Source organism: Nasonia vitripennis, chromosome 1 (assembly GCF_009193385.2).
Source record: "Nasonia vitripennis strain AsymCx chromosome 1, Nvit_psr_1.1, whole genome shotgun sequence".
Classification (NCBI taxonomy): Eukaryota; Metazoa; Arthropoda; class Insecta; order Hymenoptera; family Pteromalidae; genus Nasonia; species Nasonia vitripennis.
Window position 1 is genome coordinate 6,518,287 of NC_045757.1, and position 23,953 is coordinate 6,542,239.

General features: G+C 43.4%; 1 protein-coding gene across 10 annotated transcripts; it reads left to right on the top strand.

The window, feature by feature from the left end:
• Positions 1-606: 606 nt before the first annotated feature.
• Positions 607-22,980, top strand: LOC100119808 (serine/threonine-protein kinase 10). Of its 10 annotated transcripts, none has more exons than XR_004344516.1 (18): positions 607-1,102; positions 9,868-10,435; positions 11,544-11,708; positions 11,808-12,006; positions 12,082-12,212; positions 12,284-12,607; positions 13,276-13,321; positions 15,356-15,411; positions 15,945-16,029; positions 16,130-16,293; positions 16,380-17,397; positions 17,475-17,701; positions 17,778-18,596; positions 18,669-19,055; positions 19,131-19,576; positions 19,646-19,949; positions 20,258-22,156; positions 22,373-22,894. XR_004344516.1 is itself a non-coding variant. In XM_016990403.2 (18 exons), exons 2-17 carry the CDS (start codon positions 10,277-10,279, stop codon positions 21,462-21,464), a joined length of 4,566 nt encoding a protein of 1,521 aa, XP_016845892.1. In that variant the 5' UTR covers positions 608-1,102; positions 9,868-10,276; the 3' UTR covers positions 21,465-21,485; positions 22,373-22,485. The 10 variants fall into 10 exon arrangements, 9 of the variants coding, with proteins under 9 accessions (XP_031778199.1, XP_016845889.1, XP_016845888.1 ...); XM_016990403.2 differs by having other exon boundaries at positions 608-1,102; positions 21,429-21,485; positions 22,373-22,485; XM_031922339.2 differs by having other exon boundaries at positions 20,258-22,894.
• Positions 22,981-23,953: the final 973 nt, after the last annotated feature.

Consider the following 23,953-nt stretch of genomic DNA (forward strand, 5'->3'; position numbering starts at 1 on the left):
GCCTCTAGCGTAAAATCTATGGATAGAGAGAGAGAGGAGAGTCTGCGTTCCCATTCAAGAGCTATCGCGGAGAGGGAGAGGCTGCAGCGTGCTGTAAATGCAACGCGACTGCAAGTGAGGTAACCTAACCTCCGCAACTCTGATGCTGATTTGCAAAGAGGATATATAGATGAGCAATGCCGCGAGCGTCATATAATATTCCGATGAAAAACGGGTAGAATTGGATTGGCTCAAAGTCGAAGGTTTCGCGTCTGGACGTTACCGACGCCGGTAAAGCAGGTTTCCGTTGGACCCCTATTAAGGGACCGCGACGATCCAGCATACAGCATTAAATAATGAAAACTCGCGCACATCCCCTTGCCAGAAATCAAAGAAAAATAAATCCAAAGAATCTCCCCTTTCTCCAACAGAGACGACGGAAGAAACCTGCGAGCTGCCGCCTGGAGCCATCGGCCAGAATCGGAAAGCGCAGAACACGCCGAGACCCCGCGCGCGCGCGCGCGAGAGAGAGAGAGAGAGAGAGAGCAAACATCAAGCATCACTCGCCGAGTGGAGAGAGTGGGAGAAGAGCGAGGAGGGCGCTGCGCGTGCGTGCGTATATCCGCGGCAGTCGAAAATGGCCGCCGAGCGCCGCGCGACTACGTCGCCGTCCTCGTCCCACGTCGCTGCTGGTCCGCACGACTGCTGCTTTGCGATCTGCGGCTGCGAGCTGCAGTAGCCCCTCCCGCTGTGTAGTAGCTCTAGGAGACGCGCCGCGCACTTTTCGTCTCCGCCTCAGCGCGAGACGACAGCCACCTAACCTCAAAAAACGCAGCTAGTGCTATCAGCTCTCTATCCTTTCCGCGTGTGTGTACATATATATCCCGAGCTATCTGCAGGAGAGAGTGTATGTAGAGTATATGTGTCTGTGTGCAGTGCACCGAGGGAAGAGAGATTATTGCAACGTACGGAGCCGAGAGTTCTCTCTCGCTCTCTAGCTCGCGGGAGTGTGCGAAAATTACGCGGAGGATTGTCGCCTCGCGTGCGCTGTTGCTGGGATCTCTGCAGCTCCCCGTGTCCAGGAGTTCGGGAGGCGAGTGCGGTCTGCGACAGGACGCAGCAGGTGAGTCTCCTCGTCGATTCCACAGCATCTCTATCGACCCACAGCGCTCTCACTCTATCTCTCTTGGGAGGCCCTTTCACCGAGAGAGTAGCAGTAGCAGCAGCAATGACCATATCCATCGGCGAGAGCCCCGACTACGCTGCTCCGCATGGTTAATATTTTCCGGACACGCGTTCCCCGAGCTTTGCTATTTCCCCGATACAGGGCTGTAACCGTCGGACCCGAAAAATCCCAATTACGCAGACATCCGATCGCATCGTAGACTCGGACAAGCCAAGTGTACGAGAACGGACTCGAGCGTGCGAGGGGCCAGTGCGTGCCGTTCCGTGATGGCGACTCTACGCGTAGCTGCTGCGATGCTCTCCCACAGGGCGGCCTCCTGCTGCACCTGTCGATTTGTTGTAGGATGTTGTTGCGGGGGGCCGCAGCAGCGGCGCGAAAGGAGAGAGTTGCTTGTGCATCGGCCATACACACTTATGCCTGTGTCTGAGCGATGCGTCTCTTCTTCTTCTGTTGATTATTATTGGCCGTTTGCGCTGATGCCTTTGGCGGAAACGAGATGCGCTGTGGGAATTTTCTATATCTTTTCGGCAGTGCTACTGCTGCTGTTGTTGTTGTTGTTTGGATGATGAGGCTGAATGGAGAATTCATTGAGTGTATGGGCTGTGTGGTTTGTTTGATTTGATACGCTTGAGAATCTCTGGTTCTGTTGATCTAGCCAAGAGTAGCTTTCATCTCTGGTGGAAGGTTTTTCAATGGCTATTAAAAAGAGAGAGAGAGAGAGAGAGAGCCAGCTGAAGTTTATGCGTGCACACAGAGGTTCTAAAATATATTTCTCTCTTATAAAAAGGAGAAAGCATTTTATGTACTGAAAATTTGCCATTTACAATTATCTGATAAGCATAACGGTTGGAAAATTAAGTAACTAATTGCTTGGCATATTATCCTGATGCCTGCTGTTTCACAATCATTATGCTATACAACAGTTGACAAGTTTTTGCAATTAAGATTGCCATCTTCTGGCATTAATTATTAATCATGAAAAGCATCCATCACACCTCTTGGGATGCAATTCGCAACATTGAGTACAGGTTTCTCTCTGCAGCATTCTATGCGGCTTGTGCATACACTGAATTACAGTAGGGGAATTAATGATCGTCGATGTTGCCACAGAGAGTTTCTTTCAAAGAGATCGAGTGATTTGTCGAACAAGGCCTTTTCCTAACTGGCACATTGTATGCAGTTTTGGCGCATGCACGTGAGTGCCTGATGAATGCAGCTCTCGGACAGCATCATGCGCAATGCAAAAACATGGGTGGAGTCCAATGTTTTTCCAAAAATATCGTCGGTGCGTGTGTCAATTCAGCGCGAGCATTTTATATTTAACAAGCTTTCACCGGCCAGAAACGTTAAATCGAGAGAGAGAGAGACAGCATTTAAAATTATCGATGGCCCGTCTCTACCGAATCAGTGAAAGTCGAGAGAGACTCGTGATATTCAAATTTACGCAAAACGTTCTGCATCCAGGAAATAAGGAGTAATTCTCGGCTTGTTTGCTTAATCTCTCGAGATTCCGTCACTCCTGCCCGTCGACTCTACACACAGAAGCGATTCGATATTACCCACGGCATAATCCACTTGCTACATACACATGCAAATCTCTCAGAGGCGAAATTCATCGGCGACGCACTGCATGCTGCCTTCGCAGGAATTTGCGTTCGGTTTCGCCGCCGCCGTTGCAGTAGCCGAGCGCCGCGCGCGATCGATGCCGCCTAGCGGTATTGCCCAAAGAAAACTAACGGAAAATCCGTGCGCAACGTCCTTTCGTCGCTGTGCTCTGCGCTGCTGCTGGACGCTCTCGTCTCTCTCTCTCTTGTTTTCGCTTCGCTTGTACTTATGTACGTGCGTATACTCGAGCGAGATGTGACGGGATGTAAGTAGTCGTAGAGAGAGAGAGAGAGAGAGAAGAGGGTGGAGGGTTTTGTGCGGTATTATTAATCGTTACTTGTATACTTATACTCTCGCGGCAATTATTTTTATCTCGGAGAATTCGTGTGTACGCCGCATTAATCATGGGATTCTTCGGAGCGATGACGCTAAATATCATCGCGCGCACGTAAACAATAACTCGCCTGGATATGAGTAAACGTCTGTTATTTTTTGCTGCACACAAACTAGCCATAAACTCTGAAATGCTCTGAATATCTTCCAACCTGGTTATGTAGAAGAAGGGAAATAAATAATACTATACTGGAAGTTAAATCGAGCTCATTACGACGGCTATAATGCGCGCGTTTATCTGCGCGAGCGATTTTTCTGAATTCCGCGTCTCTTTCTCTCTCTTGGCGTGATTCACGTAACCTCAAATAGCAGAGTATATATCTATAGAGCATAGTGTATACTGCTTCGTTAACACTGTTTGCGGCCAAGTTAATTGATGGGGGTCGAAAAAGGATCGTCGATTTGGCGCGTAATAATGCGGCCTCGTGCGACCAACTTAGCGCGTTGCTTTGTTTCTGCAACTATGGAAGGATATCCGTTCCTATGTGTGTGTGTGTGTGTGTGTGTGTGTGTGTGTGTGCATAATATAATACCTCCTTTTTTCTCTTTAATTAGAAAGATCATCCTTCTCCGATATATCTCATCTTGTATCAATCAAGAAAAAAGAGAATTTCGAAAAAGCCAACGAGATCTTACCTATATGCGATGCTAGAGAGAGAAATAACGTTACACGCGAATGAGGAATGTTTACAACGTAATACGCGTATACCGGCGATCGGATAACTGTAAAATCGTATAAATATATATTTTCTCTATATATATACCTGTATAAGTACGCCTGCATTTTGCGTAACGCCGATCGCGAGGAGTCGACCTTGACGTTGAACTTTTCTCTCTTTCTCTACTACTGCAGTTGTGTGTGTGTGTGTGTGTGTGTGTGTGTGTATTGGCGTGCGCGCGGATTTTACCTGCCAAGTTACGCCACATTTTCGTTCCGCGCGCTTTTTCCAATCTGTGCACTACTGGAAAGTCTCTTTCTCTCTCAACAAATGGAGAGAAAAAAAGGAAAACAATAACATTTTTTTTTTATAATTCGGCGAACTTTTTAATTTTATTCACAGCTATTACGTAACGGAGCAGTTAGTTTCTGAAAATCGCATTTTTTTCAGGTTCGCTCGTAAGTAATCGCGGTGTTTCTTTCAACTCGTTTCGAATTTTTCAAAAGCTCCAGTGATCATATCCTGTGAATCATCCTTCGGAAAATCTTTGCGAATTGAATGCAATGCTTTCTCACGTGTGCATACGTACAACTCACTCGAAGCTGGCGAAAATATATATTAGAGAAAGCGACGGCTCTCTCGAGGATAGATCCACAGACTTTTCTTCTCTCTCTCGCGTATCGTCTCGCTGCTCAACGGATTTTCACGCGCTGATCGATAAGCCGACTATTTAATCAAGATCCTAGCACCTGCCGCGTCTACGTGTTTTTTTTTTTATTATCGCCGTTTCTCTCGAGACGCCTCTTACAAAATTTTCGATTACCTCAGAGAACGGCGCGGATTATGTGTGCGTCGTGTGTTTTATATTGTGAAACGACACACACCGCATCGCAGGTGTATTACGCACGCGTATTATATCTTCTTCGCGAATTCGCTTTCAGCGTGTATATGCGTGTGTCCGTCGAGTGTCGGATTGTATCGCTTTATCAGAATTTTTTTCGCGCCGACCTGACACGTCGATTGTGTATATTTTCTTTCGCCGTCGTCTCTCCTCCTTATCGCTTCTCGCAGATTAATTAATAACGCGTGTTTTACCCAGCGCACGGCTTTGAAAAAAATTCTTCCTTAAAAGCCTAGACGCCGAGAGATCCGCACCTGATCCACCACAACAACGAGGCGAAGCTTTCTCCTGGGTGTATACATATACAGCTCTCTTCTCTACGACAAAAAAAGCTCTCTCTCTCTCTCTCTTTCTTCCATGTAGGTTCTCTCGCACCTGTGCGTAGGTACGGTTCGCGCATAAATTTTCACCGCCGCCGCGGCATTCTTCGCTCTCTCTCTCTAGTGCTGTACAGGTATATTTTTAGCAGTGAGCTCTCCATCGGAGCAGGAGCCGAGAGTGTCGTGTGGTGGTGGTGGTGGTACTTAGTAGAATTCCGGGCGGTTCCAGAGAGCGATAAGCGGACGATTGTTGTGTAATGCCTGGCGACGATTCTTTTTCTTTTTCTCCTCATTTGCGAACTGCCGGAACACGCCTTTCGATCAGACTGAGCGTGTGTGTGTGTGTGTGCGCGTGTGTGTGATGATTTGGTCTGGCTTCTATTTTATTAGCTTAATGGCAGATTTGTAGCTGGATAGATGGTTTTATAGCTTTGATTTTATTTTAAAATAAATCTTTTTTACGTATGCAAAGTCAAGTCCGAGTAGAAGAGATCTAAACAGTTTTGGACTGTACCCAACACTTTCTGGTTAGCGACACGACAAGTGGCGCGGATGTGTTTTTCTAATTCCCGCATTGGAATCTGTCCGTATGGCGCTAAGCTATGAACCAAATAATATTCCATTGGATTCATCAACGATTTTCGACAGGCCTGCATCGAACCATATAGCTTTAAAATTTTACACCGCAGCGATCACTTTCGATAGATACATATCAGAGAGTTGCATATACACGTTCATGAGCGCGCAATCAAGCCTCTTATCTTATACTTCTTCGCGAGACTATTATTTTTATTGTGTATCATAGATAAAGAGCTATATACACATCGCCGACACTTTGCCGAACATCCACTAGTCACACGCATGTACGCATCGGAGAGATAATACTTGCATTACGGCAGAGGCCGAAACTCCATTGATACTGCACCTGCGTGGGCATCAGTATTATACAAATAATTAAATAATTCACTTCTCCTGTAACTCGAAACGAGGAAGAGTAACCTGCCGCCGCAACTGTGACATTGAGAAAGACCGTCTTATCTCTATATACAATTATTTCGTTTTTTTTTCTCTTCCAATTCTAAAATTATATCTCTCCTCGCAGCAACTGCCAGCTGTATATATAGTTATCGGCTATTAGCTCTTTTATGCGCGATAAGTCACTGCCGCCTTATCAATCTCTCTCTCTCTCTCTCTCTCTCCTTCTCTCATTTAGACCTGATGTAAAACGTGTCAATTATTAAACGACACAGCAGAAAGGAGATTCTGAAATATCGTGTGCCCTCGCGTTTTAAATATACAGTTCTCAGAAAAACGATTTTTATATCCTCTCGACGATATCCGCTATAAAACTATACCGAGAGCTGAGGCTCCTTTTTCTCCTCCTCTACTATAGCGTGTCTACCGCTATATCCTGGATTTCTATTTTAAAAAGTCCTCGTAACGCAATAGTTTGTCAATAATATGGCGAATAGAAGGAACAAAATGTGAAGGATCATGGTTTCGTGATGTCTATATATACCGCGTCGAAGTCGCGTGCAGCGTCGCGAAAACGCGACGACGTCGTGATTTTCGAGCTGGAATATTATATACACACGACGAGGTGTATATACATATGTGTGTGTATAGTGATAAATATGAAAAGTCGCGCACATGGAGGAAAAAATATGGGTCGCGACCTCTGTTTATTAATATACTACACGCCTGCATCGATCGACTTTTCCACTCATTGCGATTTGAAATTCTATGCATTTGCGATTTGACGATCACACGAGGTACATAATAGAAGGAGAAAAAAAACGCTGAACTAGTACACGATTGAGATATATAGTACAATTTGCATGTATCGCCTGATCTCTGTGACTTGCGCTGAGGTTCGTTCTTATTTTATAGAGTGACGAACAATGACATCATAATTCCAACTCTCCGCTGATTCGACTGGGACTACTAATACGCGTGCAATTCATTTTTTCATTCCTGAGGCCTCTCGTAATCTTCCATTCATGAAAAAAAAATGTTTTAATTTGCTCGTATCACGATAACGCATCGCAGGCCTATATTTCCGAAATAAACAACGATCGATCTGGCAAGTCGACGAGAAAATGAAAAAAAAAAAATCCACGAAAAATTCTCTCTCGCGTGACTCACGAGAATGAGTAGAGAACCTCTCGATACTGCAGCAACGCCTCGGGACTTTTCACACGCTCTCGCGCGTATGCATATATAATTAAGCCTTATTTCGGGAAAAGCTCTCGATCATCTCGAAATAGAGCTTGCGGCGCAGTTGCACAATATGCAAAATTGCATCGGTGTGAGTTTATACTCGACACACACGCACACACACACACGAGCGCGAGCAAACGAGCGTTAAGTGTTTCTGCCCTACATAGTCGTGCTTTTGTTTACACAGTCCACTAGGTTTGACGCATACATTATGGAGTATATGTGTATACTTACAACAGTGTATATAGCAAGAACGAGAGAGAGAGAGAGAAAGAGGAAAGGTTTTTAGTGGTGACGAATGGCTAGATGGAATTTTATGACAGAGGCTGGGCGTATAGTAGTGGTAATGGATTTTGAACTACAGTGAGAAATCGTACGTAAAGCAAAACTTGCAGGTATATAGACGTCTGTGTGTATGTAGCGCATGCTATATTGCACACAGATGATTCAAAACGGCGGTGATTCACACAGCCGAGTCTGCCGGACTGTACACGCGCGTTCCCTTCTCGATAGACGCGTTTCCGCGGAGATAGTCAATCGCTGTATATAGTGCGTTTTAAATGGACTTTAACAGCGCTTTGTATTATACATGCTATATGCGTTTCTTCCAAAAGTGCGCGTGTATAGTCGAAAGAGAGAAAAACCCAAAGAGTAAAGGTCGAGTTCGCTTCACGACTGACTCGTCACGCTCAATGGCTTTCGGAACGCCGACCTTGAGCAGGCTTCGAAATGAAAGAAAAAATACACAGTCGAAAAAAAGAGAAACTTCTGAACAGCGACGACGAAAGGGTTAAGCGGAAAATCGCCGCTATGGATATCGGAATGTCATCGCCTCTCTTTCTCTCTAGCACATAGAGCTAGAGAGAGAGAGAGAGAGAGAGAGAGAGAGAGAGAGAGAGACCACGTCCCAGTTTTCTCCATCCGCTGGAATTTCTACGTTACTACTCTCGGCAACAGCGGCTGCAGCAACAGCCTCTCCTGTGTATAACCTACGCGATGTCCCCCTTTCTATACACCGCAACTTGCACTGACGGACAGACGAACGGACACACAGACGCGGTCTTCTTCTTTGCCTCCAAGGCTTTTGATAAGCGAGGATCCTCCAGAGCGCTATGCTTAGGTATGCGTGTCGAGGAGGATTACGGGATCGTCTCTTCTCCCCCCCCCTCTCTCTCTCTCTCTCTCTCGCTCGGGGTTATGAAACTGCAGTGTTAATTTGGAAAGTATCCGCTCGTAGCTGATTTTTTTTCTTGAAGAGTTTTTTCCTATATTTTATCGTTGAATTTTAGCGTTTTCTAAACGTTTCCATTTACTGTGTATAATCCTCGAGGATGAGATCTAATAAATATTCATATATGTAAGCGCATTATACTGCTGCCTCGTCGCTCTAATTAGGTAAACAATTGCTCGTTATCTGCCATCAATATGCATGACCCGATCAGCTGTCTTATCTCTTTTTGTTTTAGTACACATGGGTGACGATGGTGTGTCTTCTCACTTTTTCGGGTGTGTATACACGACGACGATGACGAGTCAATCTTCGTCGCTGCTGATGTTTACTCTCCTACTGTGTGTACTTGGCTCTTTTTTCGCGTTTGTCTAATTGTAGCTCGAAGGAGTTGTCGGTTATTAGCGATACTCGATTGTGTAATGTGCCTCAGGAGTGTACATAGATAGCTATACACACGAGAGAAGCTTGTCTTCGGTTTTCAAATTGAATTCAACGCGAATACAATCTTTTTGCTAAAAATTACAATGAATCACAATCACCCAATGGGTATTTTCACCCGACTGATTCAGTCTGCAGCATCAGTATCAGAGATAAGCACAGAGAAAGCGTCATCGTCAATTGTAAAAATGCTCTGCTCATATTTATTCGCGTCTCCTCGTTGTCTCTCCGAGATCAGACATACATGCCCTCTCGTATACTCACCAGCCCTCGCGCCGCAACGACGACTCTTGATTCCTTTTGTCTGAGCGCTCGCGTCGTCTGCCGTCAGCTTTTCCGATCGTTTGTGTCGTTGCCCCCTTCTTCTTTTTCGCTGTCAATCTCTCCTCTCTCGCGTCTGCTTCTTCTTTTATTCTTTCTTCTTTTTTTGCAACAGGGGAGGCTGACAGGTGCTTTTCGCGCGCAGACAGTTGTATTTTCGAGTCGGATGCCGTGTATTTTTTCCTGTACCGACATTGTCGGGAAGCGACAATTGCTGTGCTCACAGGTGTCGTCGCGATGCTGGAGACACTATTATATTGCGTCTGGATGGGCTTTTTTTGTGTGCTCGATGTCGAGGGAGAGTATTGTACAGATGGCTGTGTTTTTAAAGATTCCATTAGCAGTGTCAATACGCGCGCGTGTAATCCGAGGCGCGTCGATACTCGATATAATCCCTAGGGGTTCGCGGTTCTTGTTGACTGTTTCAATGGAATTGACGTGGAATCCGATGAGAACAGAGAGAGAGAGAGAGAGAGAGAGAGAGAGAAAGAGTTTGATTGAAAAGTATACGCGAGATCTCCTTTTCTAGCGACCCCCTATTGTTTACCCAAGCTCTGTTTTATCGACCGAGAAAACGATCTTATAGTAACCCCTTATTATTCATCTGATTTCAGATTCCTGGACAGCAGTACAGACATGGGATTAGGACCGAAGGCCATCATCCCGACAACAGGTGCACCCACGAGGATGAGCCAGCAGCCTCTCTGAGCGCGAGAATCGAGTGACGACCGGTCGGTCAAGATGCGGGAGAGGTCAGGCAGGATCCCCGGCTGGCCCGCAGAATTGGGGATCTGAAAGACGTCAGCTCGACGATGGCAACGTCGTGCTCACCTTGACAGACTCGCATTCACGCACTCGTATTTTACGTTCAGTCTCCCGCGCCCCCAGCTGATTACCCTGGAGCAGCTGGCATTTTTTTAGTTAGGTTTAGACGGCAGGTTCTTACTGCTTCCGTTGTTGTTGTTGTTGTTGTTGTCCTCGTTGAAGAGGATTAGGACGTGTAGTAGAGAATAGGAAAGAAAAATGTCGTTCCTGTCGAATCTGAAGAAGGCGTTCCACTTCGGTGGCAACGACGCCAAGAAGAAGAAGCTCTACAACAACATCAAGATGGACGTCAATCCCGAGGAGTTCTGGGATATGATCGGGGAACTCGGCGACGGTGCCTTCGGAAAGGTCTACAAGGTGAGCCACACTCCGAATCCGCTATCGGCGTACAGTAAAAAAACTGATCGTTACAAAGCGCCCCGGAAAAAAACAGCCGAGTATTAAACGACCGTTTCTTTTCATTTTCCTATACGCGAGAGGGAAAAACAGAGCAGAAAAAACACGACAACCGCATCCATTATTAGCTTCTCGAAATCGAGAGCTGCAACTCATCGACAGGTTCTCTTGTCTCGCTCTCGCCAGCAACGTGGTTCAACGTAACGTTATTGAATCAGCAGCGCAGGGGCTTCATAATTTAATATGGCCCCGCGCGTACGCGCGCGTGCAATGACACAACAGGATTACGCGCTTCCGCGCCGGCGATTCCTTCCCCGTGTGTTGCTGCTGCTGCTGCTGCAGCTCGACTGCCCACCGCCGCGTGAGTGGATTCACTCGCGCTGCTGCACTTCTCGGCGCGTGTGAAGTGATCTATAAAAGGGGTCACGCTGGGGAATCGCCTTAAAGCCGTGATTGTACGACCACTGCCGACGCTTGAATGATCGAATGATCGACGGCGCTAATTTTCCCCTTTGTACTGCGAAAATTACTGGCAAACAGAGTTCTGCTCGAGCAGATTTGTATATGAAAGGGTTATTGGAGCAACGCTAAAGTAGCGGAAATTGAAATTAACCGGCTGTGCCCTGTTTTCGAGAAAGCGTTAGCTTTGAATCGATCGTGTCTACCTAAATGCATGCAAATTGTCGTGACCCTTAGGGAATGGGAAGAATTTTTCTCTGAATTTTAATATCATAGTTGACTATCGCGGAATAGTTGGCGTAGCTCGTATGCAAATGGAAAGCTCGTTGCGTGCAGTATACGATTACGGCGAGAACTTACAAGCGCTTATTATACTTCTGCCGCCAACTTGGATGTAAAAAGTTTTCCCTCGATTCCGAATAGCGAGAGATGTAAAAAGTCTTTTCTCCTCGTGAATTCAAAAGTAGTTTGTAACTTGCTTACAACGATTCTAACTAAAAAGATAAGAGAAGCTCTCTATACACGAGCTTCTCTTTCTCCGTAAAGTTTAAATTCGTACGTGCATGGTACAGCATTTTCAATCTTTAACTATTTTCTCTCTCGCAAACAGGCTCAGCACAAAACAACGCATCAGCTGGCTGCTGCGAAAATGTGCGCGCTCGAGGGCGAGGACGACCTCAGCGACTTTATGATCGAGATCGATATACTTTCCGACTTCAAGCATCCCAACGTAGTCGAGCTTCACGAGGCGTACTTCATCGAGGGCAAATTATGGGTGAGCGATGCGCATCTCGTGCTTCAAACCTTCATTAAAATTTCAACGAGATCGTTTATCTCACACGCTCTTCTCCTCTTTTTCCCCTCGCGCATGCAGATGCTGATCGAGTACTGCGACGGCGGCGCCGTGGATTCGATAATGGTCGAGCTGGAGAAGGCGCTGACGGAGCCACAGATAGCCTACGTCTGTCAGCACATGACCAAGGGCCTTGCCTTCCTTCACAAGTCCAAAGTCATACACAGGGACTTGAAGGCTGGCAACGTTCTTCTGACCATGGCCGGTGGCGTTAAGATAGGTATGTAATGCTCGCTAATCTGTTTTAGCGGCCGGACTGACCGTTTTTATCGGCACTGCTTGCTTTTGCTTTCAGCGGACTTTGGTGTATCTGCGAAAAACAAGTATACACTGCAAAAGCACGACACGTTCATCGGTACTCCCTACTGGATGGCTCCAGAGGTCGTTCTGTGCGAGACGTTTAGGGATAATCCTTATGACTTCAAGGTGAATTGCGTTACCGACACTGCTGCTCACTGCGCGAATCGACGTTTAATGCGAACATTTGTATGACTCAGGTGGACATCTGGTCGCTGGGAATCACCCTGATCGAGTTCGCGCAGATGGAGCCGCCGAATCACGAGATGTCGCCGATGCGGGTGCTGCTCAAAATTCAAAAGAGCGACCCGCCGAAACTCGAACAGCCGAGTCGCTGGAGCAAGGATTTCAACGACTTCATCGCCAAGGCTCTGATCAAGGACCCACAGGCACGACCTACCGCCGACGAGCTACTCAAGCACCCGTTTATCAGCCGGAATCTCGACTCTAAACCCATAAGGGATCTGCTGCTCGAGTACAAAGCCGATGTGGTCGAGGAAGAGCTCGTCGACGATGAAGCTGAGGTACGGATCGACATCCTTTTTGTCTCTCTTTACTGTCGCTTTGGTGTTGGTCGCTGAACGGATGTGAATTTTCTCACGAGTATTTGAATAATTGTGCGTACCAGTTATAAATTCACATCTGGTCAATCATATTGCTGTAAATATAGAACAATCATGACAACATAAGTTGTTGAAAAATTAACATCTGCATGAGTCAGTTTGCCGGGCATTGAGTGAGATTTTTACTAACTTTGAGTGATAAATAGTATTATTTTGATGCGAGAAGCAGAGTCTCCTGTGTTTCGTAGCATTTACTTGTGAACTTTTAAATTAGTAAAACTTTTAGATTGAATTGACTATTTCTTACTTTTTCTATTATAAAACGATACTAGTCTTGGCTTGTTAAATTATTAGTGCGCTGTGATAAACTAACAAAATAAGTCTAAGAATTATTGAAACTAAACAGTTTCTATTTGCGACACTCGATCGATGCATTGGAAACGATAACTGGCAACGATACGTCGTAATAATTCGATATCCACTTCAGTGAATGAGTCGGTAAAAATGAGCTCTCACATGACCCAGAAACATTCATTCATACTTATATATAACCAATCAAATTGTTAATACATTCATAAAAATTAATCTATTCCGTCTATGTGCCTTGTTTTTACACGCTTACACGTTAGAAGGCCAAAAAGGCGAAAAAGCACAGAGAACAGTATCAGCGGATCGGTAAGCTGCTACCCAGTGACTCGATAGCTCTATTCACAAAGAGTCAGTCAGTAATGTCCTCCTGCTTTGCCTGCAAAGTACATTGTGTGACGAACGACACTTAATATATATGATCGCTGTTGTCTGTTTTTTCATTGCGTTTGTTCATTGATTTATTTTTCATTTTTTTTCTCTTGAATTTTTTATGCGTACGTATCGTAAATATATATATTTATCTGCCAGTTTTAAAACGAACGACAGTCTCAAATTAGCGTCGGTCGCTCTGAAATTTGGATCCGACGTTGAAATTGCGCTGTATCCAAGGTAACCTGAATACTTTTGGGTTATCAAAGCTATGCAGCGCGAGACGACGTCTACTTTCCGAGTTTCAGTGCGATCGTTCCTAACGATTCCTGCCTTACTAGTTAGGAAATACATATGACTGATTTATATTCATTACAACGATAGTTAATAGACATTAAGTGTATATCTGAGTATATATTTATATATTCTTGTCGATAAATATTTTGTAATAATCGTGAGCCAGTATTTTGACAAATAGACTTATTGTAGACTAAGCACGCAGCGTTTACTCTTTTGTAATTGTATTTATTTTGTGCTTTTTTTTATCGATACTCAATACTCAACCAACAAAAAATATACATTGTTCTCCAAGCTCCAAGAGCGGGTATATGGACTTTTTTTAAAGTTCGAAGGTCTTTCAAGTTCGTTTGTATATTTGACGATTGATATTTTCACATGAATTTTTCGATAGAGTAAACATTCAACTTCTCTTCGTCTGTCAATGAAACACAAACACAGGAAATGCATCCAGTATTTTTAATATTCTTAGACTAATAATAAAACAAGGCTACACTCAACGTATAATGCTCTGTATGCTAAGTTTACCAATGTGATTCAGAGTACTAAAATCAAAATCAAAGACTTGAGACTATCTACGGGAAATTGATGAAAAACTTTGTCATGTTTTATAAAATGAGTAACAAATGTAAAATTTTAACTGATTTAAAGCTGCCTCGATTATCATACAAATAGCAAATTGTTTCGAATTACACATTAATAGTCCTCAAAAAATTTTAAACGGAATGTAAATTTAAAATTTGTATGGTTTTCGTAGGCCAAAGTCGTTAGTCAAGTATAATCAACCAAAAGTTGACGATTCGCGTTTTAAAAGTTTTACCAAAAGTCAAAATTATTACAAAATAACGAAGCCTTATTGAAGCACTTTTAACCAAATAAAAAAAAAACGTAAATAGCGTAGAGTTCAAGGAGCGCTTGGTATCGAATAAACGTACCAAGATTTTGATTCCACGTAAAGAAAAATAAAGACAAAGGCAGCGACTTAGCCCGTTAACATTCAAAGAGAACAAACAAATTTAAATTCTAAGGTGCTTTCGTATGATCAGAGAAATAATTTTAGTCGATAGATATAAAAACATACACCTCACACGTGAGACCAAAGAGTTTTAAACAAAAATTACAGTTGCATGATCACAAACAAATGGGAGAGATACGAAACTGTAGGTAAGAGCGTTTTCTCGGCTGTTCTTATACACACCCCTTTGCCTTTGTAAAAGTAAAACAGACGAAAACGATATAAAATAGGCAACGGTCTAAGGAAAAGAAAACGATCACAATAAAAAGTCGCTTTGTTCTGAACAGTAGCGTTGTAATCTTTTACCTTTAAAACCCATTAATTAATTATTTTTGGCTAGTTATTAATCACACTAGAAAACCTTACCAGTGATCCTTCCATCCAATCAATTTTAACTTTTACATCCACATGTAGATTAGTTCCTTTACAAACTCCTTTTAGTATTTATATCTGTGTGTACGCCTACCCTGTATGTGCTCGTCTATCTTTTTTAGTCCTTTCCTAAAACCTTTCATCGTTAATTTATAGTTCTATATATTGTTGTGACCCGATCATAACAATATTTACTATACTGACTCGATATTATGGTTAAACTATGAGCGAAAAAAATATAACAAACTAACAAGCGATGAATGTACGTGTTGTAACTGAAAAATTTGGCTGTGCATGCGGCTCACCCGGGCCTCGCCAGCCCCATCACCCGTGCGTTTGCCAGGTTAGTAATCCAGCTTCGATGGACGTTAAAAAAATCGTTATCTTTTTTTTATTTATGTGTACTTACGAATAGTCTTGTGTATCTTTTTACTGGCTGTCTTATCGTGCTTGTTTATTGCTTGACTGGTTATGGTATACTAAATATAAGTTTATAGTGCCCAGTTATATCGACTATACTGACTATTTATGGTATACATGGTGTTAAGTATTTCCTTATAGTAATAGCGTTTATATACGTTTTTAAAAACGTTTCGACTTAGTTCATAGTTGTAAACTTCTCTTTGTTCAAAAGATGTGCGAGTTTTGCCTGTTATCGTTTATTTATACTAGTTTTAAATTACCTTAATATTAAAAGAAATGTCTACTGAATAATGTTTTCCTTTTTAATATTGTGTCTAGACCCTTATTGCTTCAGTACATTATGATTTCGAACCACGTTTAATTTGATTACGTTTCTATTTCAGTTGTTTGAGTATACATATATTAGTTCCTTGTGAATATCCTCGACGTTATATTAATTTGGATTTTTTGCAGGAGCAACGCACGTCACAGCTTCCCCTGGAATTGGATCAAATCGGAGATGACTCTGCATCTGTCCGCAGCGATAATGACGTCAAAGGTACCGAGCTCAGTCCTTTATCTCTTCAACAAAATGCATTGCCTTATATCACAATATAAAATTCGATAAATCACTGACATGAACGATATTCCACTTGCAGTTGCAGAGAAAGAAACGAACGTCGCAGTGCCAGCGACGGCAGCGAAGAGAGAGGAGAGCAATAAGCGAGAAATTAACAGAGAAGGCGAGAAGGAGGAGCGCAGCAAAAAATTACGAAAGGCGGAGTCCAAGGAGAATATACCCGTGTCGGTGGAGAAGAAACCTGTAAGTTTGATTAATCGCAAAAATTGCAAAATCAAATATATGTACGTAAATTGGTATGTTTTTGAGATACGCGTTTTTCTTCTCAGGCTCCGAAGCCCCCGGTCGCACCCAGTTTAGCAGCAGCGGCAGCACTCGAGTCGAACGAGCGCCGACTCTCTCGCGAAAAAGGCCCGGCACCTCCACCTCCGACGGCCAACAAACCAGAAGACGCCACTGTCGTCAAACCAAGTGCCATGGACACGTCGGATCAACAGCAGAGATCCAAAAGCGAGGAGAAGGCAGTCAACGGCGAGAGCAAGCAGCGTCGCAGTTCCGAGTCGAAGAAGCCCCCGACGACGCCCGAGAAACCTCAGTCCCAGGACCAGTCAAGGTCCAAGTCTGTTGAGAACAAGCCAAGTTCTGGTAGCACACCAGGAAAACCCGCTGCCACCAGGCAGATGAGCGTCGAGGAAAAGAGAAAGTCCGCGCCTGTCAAACCTGTAGACAACATTGACGAGTGGAAAAAGCAGGATGAAAAGCTCAAACCCGAAAGGAAGTCGTCCCTTGATCAGACTGTCAAGACCGAAAACCAGCAGCAGCAACCGAGTTTGGCGCAAGTCCAAGCACAGAGTAACCGTCTCAGTCTCGAGCAGAAACGCAAGTCCGTGGAGGAGAAACTAAACGCGGTTCTGGAGAGGCAGCTATCCCGTGAGAACGATGTAAAACATCAGCAACCACAACCGCAGCAGAACGCAGTGAGGAAGCAATCCTCGCATGATCCGTCCGTCTCTCCGCATCCTGTTAGTCCCAGTCCGCTCAAGTCGAGTGTATCGACTGGAGATATAAAGGCTGCGGCTGCAGCCAGGCGAAGGAGTGCCGAGGAAGAAGCGTTTGATAAGTGTAGAAGCGAGGGCGGTTCATCCTCACGCAATGATTCGCTCGAGAATTTCTCGGACGATTCTGCGGAGAATAGAGTTGTCGCGGTGAACACCAAGCCGGAAGATACCGTTGACAGGCCGAAGACCACTACGGGAGCTGCAGTCAACGTTTCTGTTATTACGTCGACGCCACTGAAGAATGACGTCGCCAGGAGTGGTAGTGGAGACAATATTGTAGTTATAACGGGTAAGTTTTTTATTGGATGTTAGTTTATCAGAAATCGCTTTAGAAATCTACAATTATATTTATCTTGATTAATTTAGGAACACCGCAACAACAAGACCTAGATCATCGAGCTAATACTTCGACTCGGGTGCGCATAACATCTGATAGCCCAGATCTTTCCAATAGTTTAGCGAGCAACGTAAGCCAGGTGACGGTAGTAACAACCCACCCACCAGTCCTCATCGATGCAACCTCGAGTCCGCCCCCACCAAGAAGAGCTTCCTCTGAAGTCGTTATCGTTGCCAACGAGACTAACAAGACGCAGGTTTGTGCGCAATGAGTTTGCTTTAGTGAACAAAAAAAACTGAATAGAACTATTAATAACATTTTTTTTTTTCTAGATTAATGAAAGCACGACGGAAGATGATGGCTTCACGAGTCTAGATAGCCTGGAATACACACCACAAGAACAACCCATTGTTATCGGTGACTCTAACAAGAAGATCGGTAAACGACTGGATGAATCTGAGGTTGTAATAGTTAGTCCAATCCTTGATGAAGAAGAGCAACAGCACTTGCAGGACACTAGTCACGTATCTGTCGTCACTGTTGGCGATGAGCGCGAGCAGGTAAAGGACTCGTCAGCTCTTGCTGTCGAAGATGACAGAACACGTAAACTCGTGAATGGACAAGTGCGACAGTCTCTGGACCAATCTTCTACGTCACTTAAAGCAACCACCAAACCGAAAGATTCGCCTGGTAGTGGAAAATCATCTACGTCTTCCTCGCGTCAACAACAACAACCATCTCGTGACAAACGTATTTCGCCTGACAGCTACGAAGGCTCGAGTTCAGGCTCAACTCGGTCGCATACGCCGAGCAAGAGCATTGATCGCTCAGATGCGGAGTCTATCTCTACGACCATCAGCCAGGATAGCCGTGGCTCCAATAAAGAAAATAATCATGTCGGTAACAACAACGCTGTCGCAAACACAAACAACGCAAATGGTAATGAAAATCACAGGACTGAATCGAGACAATCTTCTGAAATCGACGAAGAAGTAGTGCTTCGCAGAAAGCCCGAGTACACGAGGGAGATGCCTAGGAGAACTAAGGAAGACATCGAGAGGATACAGATGATGAACCTCAAGAAAAAGACTCGAAAGCGCACGAGGAAGTTTGAGATTGACGGAGTTGTCGTTACCACGACTACATCCAAGGTGAGTTATAAAACTTATATCTCGTAGTCTAAATTAGAAGAATATTATATTAAATATACTTATTATGCGCAGGTGATATACGGCGACGACGAGAACGGCAAATTCTATGACGACCAGATATTCCGAAAACAAGAGCTGCGCGAGCTGAAGATGTTGCAGAAAATGGAACAAAAGCAGTTCCAGGATTTATCGCAGAAAGCTCAGTTGAATAAAGAACAGCTGGAGAAGCGTAACGAGCAAGAACGTCAGATGCTCGAGCGCACCGCTGAGGCTGACCTTGATGCGCTCGTGAGGCAGCAACGTCAGCAGCTTGATCGAGCCGAAGCGCAGCAAGAAGCTGATCTCAGGCTTGCCTCTAAAAAAATCAGGGCTGAACAAGAGCGAGAACTCAAGCAATTCAGAGAGGGACTCAAGCAAGACCTCAGGCTGCTCAAGCAGGAGGTTGACCTGATGCCGAAGGTTAGTTTGACTTCCTTAACTTCTCTGTTCTAAAAAAATTAGATGACTTTAAATACAATTATAAATTATTTTTAGGAAAAGCGCAAGAGTGCGTTTAAAGTACGCAAGGAGAAGCTGGAGCAAGAGCACGAGGAACGAGAAAAACTCTTCTTGGAGAAACTGAATGAGAGCCATGAAACGTCGTTACGACGGTTGTCGGATAGCCATCGTGAAAAGATTGCCTTGATGGAGCGGCAGTTTCTGCAACAGAAGCAACAACTGCTGCGTGCTCGTGAGGCTGCAATTTGGGAGTTAGAAGAGCGACAGATTCACGAGCGTCAGCAATTACTTAAACGGCAATTGAAGGACATTTTCTTCCTACAACGTCACCAGATGCTAATCAGGCATGAAAAAGAACTCGAGCAGATGAAGCGTATGAATCAGCGCAAGGAAGAGGAACTCGTCAAGCGACAAACCATAGAGCGCAGGAATCTACCCAAACGAATTCGTAACGAAATGAAGGCACGCGAAATGATGTTCAGGTAAGATTGACAGTTGGTTCTTGGTTGCGAGACTAAATTATTCAAGTAAACCTCACGTTTATTCTATAGGGAGTCGATGAGGATCTCAACTCTGGTTTCGGATCCGGACGCTGAGCGCGATAAACTTAAGAAGTTCCAGGAGAACGAGAAAAAGAGGTATCGCGCAGAGCAGCAACGCTTCGAGCTCAAACACGCGCGTCAGCTTGAGGAGATGCGCGCCTCGAGCGACGCCACGATCAAAGAACTTGAGCAGCTTCAGAACGAGAAGCGCAAGATGCTCATGGAACATGAGTCAATAAAACTCAAAGAGCAGGAAGAGACCTACACGAAGGAGTTACGCGAGTGGAAAACGTTACTCAAGCCCCGAAAACAGGTATGTCTGGAAATTCCACACGATAAACCCAATCATACAGATGAAAGTGTATTTACTACAGTTAACGTATTGACACAATTACACATGACAATATTCTTACAAATGTTATCTTTCAGTTTAGTTTTGCGTTTAATTTTGCATCAGTCGTTTTATTTGCTTACTTAGAGATAGTATTGTATTGGTTTGAATCGACGCTTTTTTACGTTACAAGTAGTTTCATAAAAGCAATGCTTACCAAAATCGGTAAGACAAAAACTCAATCTGATGAAGCTCTCAAGATTATAAACCTTCAATGCCTAATTCTACAGAACTTAGAGGCGGAGATGGCGTCCGAGATGGAGGCACTGGAGTCTCGCTACCGCGGCTACTTACCCTCTCGGCTGAGCGGCTTCTATCTGACTAGCTACAGCCACTACGATTTTTCCTTCGGTTCGTCCTCTTCTTCTAAAAGATCTCCTTCCATCTCTTCCGACACCCTGAACCGGCGTCGCCTGCAGCAACAGGTGCCAGCGCCTACCCGCTCCACACCAAGTTCACCTTCACCCTTCAGCATTCCCAGAGTATCTTTGAGGCTCGGAGGCTCGGAGACAAGCTCCTTGGCCAGTGGCACTCTTCCCCGTCGTTACTCTCCTCCTAATAACAATAAACCCGATCTCCTACCTTCACCACCTCGCAGTTAACCTTGTCATCCTTCTGTTTGTTACGTACATTTGTTTGTCGTTCTGACTCGTGACAAAGCTCGCCTCGCTTCCATCATTTTTCGTGTGCTTATATTTGTATATCTGTCATGATCAGCTCAGCCTAAAGTTCAATGTTGAAGAATTAGCGCTTTCGAGCTGTGTTCGAAACCAATTACATTTTTGTTGCTTTCATCGCGTTATTTATCATAATTATTATATTATTTTGTAATTATTATTTAAATTAAATATACGTTGTACAGAATCACTATTGTGTGATTCGATGCTCATAGCCAATTCTGTTATAACCGCATTAGGTTCGAGTCAACTTTCTCGAATAGAGCTATGTTTTTTTGTTTAGTATAACGCGAGAATCTTTATATTTTTGTTGATAGAAAAAATGCTCCTTCGCGTCATTATTAAGTTGTGCTATAAAAAAATATCGTGCTTGGCCTCATCGGCAGGTGTAACTTGCCGATCATTATTTTTCGTTCCAATGAAATTCCAATTTGAATTGCGGCGAAACTTTTTGTTTGTATACGTAATAAATGATTTTCCATTCTTATTCACAGAGTTTCGCTGTAGTTCATGGAACTTCGTGCTCGTGTAGCAATTATTATCATATATCTAACCGCGTAAAACGCTGCCTAAGTTATAAAAGCAAGTTTATTTTGTTATCGATACCACAGTACAAAAATCAAAAACAATAATGAAAAATTACAAAAAAAAAAAGAAATTCAATAAACATACAAATCGCAGAACAACATAATTTAACTTTGTTACTTTGTGTCATTACATGCAGACGTGCTACGGTCTTAGCTCGCAAGGACCTCGATAGCTCCTATAATGTGGCGACAGGGTAAGCTTTTGCCCGATGTAAAAATAAAAAAAAATCCACGATGTTATCCTGTGCCTTATAAGTTGCATATTAATACGTCCAGGTACAAGCTTCTGTATTTTGTTCAGTTTGTTCTGCTTTCCCGCTGTACAAATGATAATTTTCCATTTCTAAAAATGTATAAAACATAAACGGGCATGTGTCGTTGTTCCATTCCATTGTTTATTGTACGCTGTTGTAGCTTCTCACATTCTTTCTATTTTTTGTCGAAGGGTCGATCACAGAGTACATCAAAGATCTATTCTCACGTCGTTGCAAGTGATTGATCGTTCGAGTGTGTGTGTTGTCCTGTGCATATATAAAAAGTGATTCGTCTCAGTCATTGTTTCCTACCTATAGAGCTTAGATGTACTTATACATATATTCCATAGAGATCCATTATTTGTGTTAAGGTGTAAAACAGGGTACTGGAATAGTCATAATAAAATATCAAATATGTTATACATAACACGTTCGTTGGGATTCAGAGGGCTGATGGTGATCATTATAATCGATTTTCTGTGTTTTGTGTGAAAAATTAATGATCCAAAACAAATTGAGACAATTTATTCCCTCTATTACGCGAAAAGTGGCGGAACACATTTAGTCAGACTGGAATTGAGTTCGACTCTCGTCGCAGAGTCACCCAAAAGGTTAGTCAACAGCCAATATCACTCGATCACCATTTTTGTCGTGTGCGAAAGATCTATCTATCGAACTAAGGTTATTTCTTTAGAGCACTGTCGTTCGAAACGAATCACAATCATCGATGAAAAGAATGCGTCAAATCCATTAAAGAAATCATAATAAAAAATATAAATAAATGATGTGAAAAATCAAATGCTAATCTCGATAATCGACTGTTGCAGAGGCTAGAAGAACAATTCAATATGCAGATGGAAGAGCAAGAAGCCGTATACGGCCCGAGCGCTATGCCACTGTGCCTGCCGCCGGATCTGCCCGATCTGACTCACCACACGGCCAGTTCGACGCGAAGCTCACTGTCCTCTGTGAGCGAGGGTTGATGGGTCGGCCCACCTCGCCTGCTGTGCTTACCGCCACATGCCCCGACCTCCTCGCCGTCAAGGACCGACGGACGAGGCTGCGATGAAGCACTCCTCCTCGAGGCTCTTCGACAAAAGAGAGAGAATACTGATTTTTTTGTACCATATATAGTTAAGAGTCTTCCGAACAGTCTGACGATTTCCATCTGCCCAATGGATACGTAAAGTTTGCGGCGCGATTACGATGAGCCTTAACCGTTGTGAGCGAGGAGTTGTAAAGTTACCGCGATGTCGAACCTACTGAAACTGCATGAAAATGTTAGAGCGCGTTGAAGAATCGATTTTTATGTATTTTTGGTACGTATAATAAAAGTGATTTTACATCTCCCTGGAGGGTGCTTTAAAGATTGTATATTAGTATAGAGATGTGAAACAGACTTTCGAATACGCAATAAAGTAATATATTAAGATGATATCGGCATTTAACGCGATTTATACCTTCGAAGCATTTTTCAAGCTATTAGCTTAATGTCAATTTGAATAAAATTGAAGTCTCGCCCGAAATTGCTTCGCCGCGTAAGTTAACAAACATTTAAGGCTCGGACTATGGGCGAAATAAGAGTACTGCCGGAATGTTGTTTTTTCAAATCAACAATGATTTCGCCTTTCTATGTATTATCGAGAAAGTTAAGCGCAACGAAGGAAAACTTTTATCATCCCTTTTAAAGAATGAATGCCACTAAAATAAAAACTCAAAACTCGAACAATATTTTTTTATCTCGAATAGGTATTTTTAGAACCATAACACGCGGATATCTATTGCGAGTAAATTATATAACTTTTCAGTGTACGTACACCAGATGATTCAAGCTTTTGTACAAACGCAATGTTTTGACGTATTATGATTATTATAACCTTCGTATAATAGCGTTTCGATAGACACAAGAGATGCGTCGATTTGTAACACTGTATCCAAAGTACAGAACAAATGCTTCAGAATACTATACGGATTTTTATATTTCTTCAAACACTGCTTCTATATTTATCGGGAATCAAACTCAGGGATGAAAACCGATTACAAGTGATTCTAAAAAGTCAGAACTTACTATTTATCTGAAAAGCTTGTGTTTGTCTGTACTTGAATTACTATAGAATTTGTATGCATTCTTATATGCACCATGTGCTTATCACGCTATAGAAAAATAAAAAAATGTTTTCATAGCTTACTGATAAGTAGTTATTAAAATTCGTGCACACGTGAACATAATCTGTCTCAGGATTACTAATGTAAAACGATCAAAATTTTAGCACTGCCTATATTAACTAAAAATGTGACGAAATTCATAGAACCTGTACATATGTGATTCATGAAAAATCAAAAGACTTACTTAAGTGACATCAACTGGAGAGTAAAAATGCCGTGGATTCATACACACGAATGTGATT

Excerpts from the sequence above, each read along its gene's own strand:
- LOC100119808 (XM_031922339.2), top strand. The coding sequence starts at position 10,277 with ATGTCGTTCCTGTCGAATCTGAAGAAGGCGTTCCACTTCGGTGGCAAC. Across the intron at positions 12,213-12,283 it reads ATAATCCTTATGACTTCAAG|GTGGACATCTGGTCGCTGGG; the intron begins GTGAATTGCGTT and ends TGTATGACTCAG. Across the intron at positions 16,294-16,379 it reads TGTCGGTGGAGAAGAAACCT|GCTCCGAAGCCCCCGGTCGC; the intron begins GTAAGTTTGATT and ends TTTTCTTCTCAG.